The sequence below is a fragment of the Cherax quadricarinatus genome, unplaced genomic scaffold (assembly GCF_038502225.1).
Source record: "Cherax quadricarinatus isolate ZL_2023a unplaced genomic scaffold, ASM3850222v1 Contig66, whole genome shotgun sequence".
Classification (NCBI taxonomy): domain Eukaryota; kingdom Metazoa; phylum Arthropoda; class Malacostraca; order Decapoda; family Parastacidae; genus Cherax; species Cherax quadricarinatus.
This window is the reverse complement of record NW_027195092.1, coordinates 72,433-77,596: the sequence shown is the minus strand read 5'-3', so window position 1 is coordinate 77,596 and position 5,164 is coordinate 72,433. Positions and strand designations below refer to the sequence as shown.

At 47.4% G+C, this 5,164-nt stretch overlaps 1 protein-coding gene across 1 annotated transcript; it reads left to right on the top strand.

Moving 5' to 3' along the window:
- Window positions 1-237: 237 nt before the first annotated feature.
- On the top strand, window positions 238-2,074 carry LOC138851185 (uncharacterized). The gene is made up of 3 exons (XM_070079981.1): window positions 238-352; window positions 907-1,064; window positions 1,264-2,074. The coding sequence occupies exons 1-3, from the start codon at window positions 341-343 to the stop codon at window positions 1,421-1,423; spliced, it is 330 nt and encodes a 109-aa protein (XP_069936082.1). The 5' UTR covers window positions 238-340; the 3' UTR covers window positions 1,424-2,074.
- Window positions 2,075-5,164: the final 3,090 nt, after the last annotated feature.

The following is a 5,164-nucleotide window of genomic DNA, read 5'->3' as shown; positions in this document are numbered from 1 at the left end:
TTCTTGAAGAATGTTGATGTATTGACCAATCTTCTATACGAAATCTGTTTTTGTTGTCAGACGTCATCATGCATAGGCAGGCTGGTGTGTGTATTTAGGGTAATGATATTAGATCATGTCAGGGACAATCTGATTTATCACAGGAGACAAACTGGCAAGCAGTAACATCAAGATTGACCTGATTCTTCACCTATAAAGATCTCTTTTCGTCAGGGCTTTGTACCACATCTTCGCCTGCCACAATCAGCACCACTACTAGGCTCCTGTGCCACCATCAGCACCACTACTAGGCTCCTGTGCCACCATCAGCACCACTACCAGCATCCTCCACCACTACATCATGAAGTGTTGTGTGAGTTACAGTGCCACACACTGTATCTGGAGGCTGGACACACACAGAGAGAAACAGGCAGCATCAATTCTCTTGATTTACCGTCACGAGATGCAGCTTAAAAACATAAAAGACTAGTATCAATAAGGAAGATTTACAAAGCTTCAGAAATGTTTATAATCCAGTTATAGCTGTGAATATTTCAGCCAAACTTTAGTAGAGTTGGAAGAGTTGAGGGAGATCCCAGAATGGTGAAGGTAGAAGCTGGAGGTCTGAGGTTATGGTGGACTGACACACATTAATGTTTCAACAATTGTCTTCTACAGTAAACTAATTTATTTCGTAAACAATAAACAAAACATTAATATTGACAGTGTAAAGTGGACGGAACTTCACGTGTCCTGTATAGTCCTTCTTGTTATGTAGAGAGTAAGACACCACAAGTCTCTCAGTAGCCCTGCTAGTGTTCCTTGTCAGGTAACAGTGTAAGTAGCTACGTGTTTATCACTAGTAGTACTTGCTAGTGTTTCTTCTGACGTCTAAGAACCTCAATCTGTGTTGTCTGTGTCCATCAGATGATCGTCCTCCTGGGTCTGGCTGCCATCACTGCCGCCCGACCTGACTTCAGTCTAGGTTTCTCCAGGGAGGACTTCTCCAGGGAGGACTTCTCCAGGGAGGACAGTCACCAGGTACAGGTCATCAGCAGGGACAACGTCATCACTGGCTCCTACAGGTGAGATACAGCTCCTGGGCTCACACTAAGTGCACTTCCACTTACGAACTGTTACAAGTGAATTATTACTCGGTATTTGTCTTGTCCAAAGCTGCAAAGAATTTAATATCCGAAATTGGTATCATTTACTTAAAGATTTCATTTGTGCTTTAATTTTCTGTTTTATCAAAATCTTACAGTTCATTATATCATATTTCAGCTGGACTTCTCCTGAAGGAGTGAAGTTTTTCGTGAAGTACATTGCTGATAAGGACGGCTACCGTGTTCTGGAGTCGAACGCTGTCCCCGCTACTGTCGGAGGCGTCAGGGCCGACGGTACACAGGGATCCTTCGTGTCCTCTGAGGAAGACAGAAAGTAAACAATAAATCTTACAGACGTACCAGAGGATCATTCTTACCAAGGATCTGAGATGTTGTTGAAGTGATCAGAGACTAACATGACTTGTGGGACTTGTGTGTGAGTGTTGGTGAGACAGTCACTCTCAGACTGTCAAGGAACCTGCCCATCTCTAACACCAGGATGTGGGTACTTCCTACTCCTTACCCTTAGGCAAGTGGGTACCTCCTACCCTTTACCCTTTTGTAAGTGGGTACCTCCTACTCCTTACCCTAAGAGAATTGGTTTGCTTTTACCACTTACCCTCAAGAAAATGGGTAATTCCTACCCCTTTTTTCTTGGGAAAGCGGGTATCTCCTACCACTTACCTTAGGAAAGTTCGTAGAACCTACTCCTTACCCTTAGGCAAATGGGAAAGTCATACCCCTTTACCCTTATCAAAGTGAGTACCTAGTACACCTAGTACACCTTACCCTAATGGAAATGGGTAGTTGCTACCCATCAGTCTGAGGGAAGAGGTCCGTCTTGCCTCTCCTGTTCACCATTATTCCCTCACTTCCCTCACCATTATTCCCTCACTTCCCTCACCATTATTCCCTCACTTCCCTCACCATTATTCCCTCACTTCCCTCACCATTATTCCCTCACTTCCCTCACCTTCTCTTCCTCCCAATTATTCTCTAATTTCTTCACCTCTCTTTCGGTTTATTTATTTATTTATTGAGCCAATCTGTTTGGTTTTATTTATTTCTAAAAATATAAATTGCTACAATAATAAAATAAATTATATGGAAATATATTTTGGTTCTTTAATTAAAACATCAGTTTTTAAAACAATAAATGGATAAAATAATTGCCTTCAGTGCGGGTATCTTGTGTGATCCACTAAACTGTGAGGCAGGCAGCAGTGTTGTGGCTCTCAGGGAAGTCTTGTGTGATCCACTAAGCTGTCAGGAAGGCAGCAGTGTTTTAGCTCTCAGGGAAGTCTTGTGTGATCCACTAAACTGTCAGGAAGGCAGCAGTGTTGTGGCTCTCAGGGAAGTCTTGTGTGATCCACTAAGCTGTCAGGAAGGCAGCAGTGTTGTGGCTCTCAGGGAAGTCTTGTGTGATCCACTAAGCTGTCAGGAAGGCAGCAGTGTTGTGGCTCTCAGGGAAGTCTTGTGTGATCCACTAAGCTGTCAGGAAGGCAGCAGTGTTGTGGCTCTCAATTAAGTCATGTTTGATCCACTAAACTGTCAGGAAGGCAGCAGTGTTGTGGCTCTCAGGGAAGTCTTGTGTGATCCACTAAGCTGTCAGGAAGGCAGCAGTGTTGTGGCTCTCAGGGAAGTCTTGTGTGATCCACTAAGCTGTCAGGAAGGCAGCAGTGTTGTGGCTCTCAGGGAAGTCTTGTGTGATCCACTAAGCTGTCAGGAAGGCAGCAGTGTTGTGGCTCTCAGGGAAGTCTTGTGTGATCCACTAAGCTGTCAGGAAGGCAGCAGTGTTGTGGCTCTCAGGGAAGTCTTGTGAGATCCACTAAACTGTGAGGAAGGCAGCAGTGTTGTGGCTCTCAATTAAGTCATGTTTGATCCACTAAACTGTCAGGAAGGCAGCAGTGTTGTGGCTCTCAGGGAAGTCTTGTGTGATCCACTAAGCTGTCAGGAAGGCAGCAGTGTTGTGGCTCTCAGGGAAGTCTTGTGTGATCCACTAAGCTGTCAGGAAGGCAGCAGTGTTGTGGCTCTCAGGGAAGTCTTGTGTGATCCACTAAGCTGTCTGGAAGGCAGCAGTGTTGTGGCTCTCAGGGAAGTCTTGTGTGATCCACTAAGCTGTCAGGAAGGCAGCAGTGTTGTGGCTCTCAGGGAAGTCTTGTGTGATCCACTAAGCTGTCAGGAAGGCAGCAGTGTTGTGGCTCTCAGGGAAGTCTTGTGTGATCCACTAAGCTGTCAGGAAGGCAGCAGTGTTGTGGCTCTCAGGGAAGTCTTGTGTGATCCACTAAGCTGTCAGGAAGGCAGCAGAGTTGTGGCTCTCAGGGAAGTCTTGTGTGATCCACTAAGCTGTCAGGAAGGCAGCAGTGTTGTGGCTCTCAGGGAAGTCTTGTGTGATCCACTAAGCTGTCAGGAAGGCAGCAGTGTTGTGGCTCTCAGGGAAGTCTTGTGTGATCCACTAAGCTGTCAGGAAGGCAGCAGTGTTGTGGCTCTCAGGGAAGTCTTGAGTGATCCACTAAGCTGTCAGGAAGGCAGCAGTGTTGTGGCTCTCAGGGAAGTCTTGTGTGATCCACTAAACTGTCAGGAAGGCAGCAGTGTTGTGGCTCTCAGGGAAGTCTTGTGTGATCCATAAAGCTGTCAGGAAGACAGCAGTGTTGTGGCTCTCAGGGAAGTCTTGTGTGATCCACTAAGCTGTCAGGAAGGCAGCAGTGTTGTGGCTCTCAGGGAAGTCTTGTGTGATCCACTAAGCTGTCAGGAAGGCAGCAGAGTTGTGGCTCTCAGGGAAGTCTTGTGTGATCCACTAAGCTGTCAGGAAGGCAGCAGTGTTGTGGCTCTCAGGGAAGTCTTGTGTGATCCACTAAGCTGTCAGGAAGGCAGCAGTGTTGTGGCTCTCAGGGAAGTCTTGTGTGATCCACTAAGCTGTCAGGAAGGCAGCAGTGTTGTGGCTCTCAGGGAAGTCTTGAGTGATCCACTAAGCTGTCAGGAAGGCAGCAGTGTTGTGGCTCTCAGGGAAGTCTTGTGTGATCCACTAAGCTGTCAGGAAGGCAGCAGTGTTGTGGCTCTCAGGGAAGTCTTGTGTGTTCCACTAAGCTGTCAGGAAGGCAGCAGTGTTGTGACTCTAAGGGAAGTCTTGTGTGATCCACTAAGCTGTCAGGAAGGCAGCAGTGTTGTGGCTCTCAGGGAAGTCTTGTGTGATCCACTAAACTGTCAGGAAGGCAGCAGTGTTGTGGCTCTCAGGGAAGTCTTGTGTGATCCATAAAGCTGTCAGGAAGACAGCAGTGTTGTGGCTCTCAGGGAAGTCTTGTGAGATCCACTAAACTGTGAGGAAGGCAGCAGTGTTGTGGCTCTCAATTAAGTCATGTTTGATCCACTAAACTGTCAGGAAGGCAGCAGTGTTGTGGCTCTCAGGGAAGTCTTGTGTGATCCACTAAGCTGTCAGGAAGGCAGCAGTGTTGTGGCTCTCAGGGAAGTCTTGTGTGATCCACTAAGCTGTCAGGAAGGCAGCAGTGTTGTGGCTATCAGGGAAGTCTTGTGTGATCCACTAAGCTGTCAGGAAGGCAGCAGTGTTGTGGCTCTCAGGGAAGTCTTGTGTGATCCACTAAGCTGTCAGGAAGGCAGCAGTGTTGTGGCTCTCAGGGAAGTCTTGTGAGATCCACTGAACTGTGAGGAAGGCAGCAGTGTTGTGGCTCTCAATTAAGTCATGTTTGATCCACTAAACTGTCGGGAAGGCAGCAGTGTTGTGGCTCTCAGGGAAGTCTTGTGTGATCCACTAAGCTGTCAGGAAGGCAGCAGTGTTGTGGCTCTCAGGGAAGTCTTGTGTGATCCACTAAGCTGTCAGGAAGGCAGCAGTGTTGTGGCTCTCAGGGAAGTCTTGTGTGATCCACTAAGCTGTCAGGAAGGCAGCAGTGTTGTGGCTCTCAGGGAAGTCTTATGTGATCCACTAAGCTCTCAAGAAGGCAGCAGTGTTGTGGCTCTCAGGGAAGTCTTGTGTGATCCACTAAGCTGTCAGGAAGGCAGCAGAGTTGTGGCTCTCAGGGAAGTCTTGTGTGATCCACTAAGCTGTCAGGAAGGCAGCAGTGTTG

Coding starts and splice junctions, on each gene's coding strand:
- LOC138851185 (XM_070079981.1), top strand. Junction 1,065..1,263: donor GTCATCACTGGCTCCTACAG/GTGAGATACAGC, acceptor ATCATATTTCAG/CTGGACTTCTCCTGAAGGAG.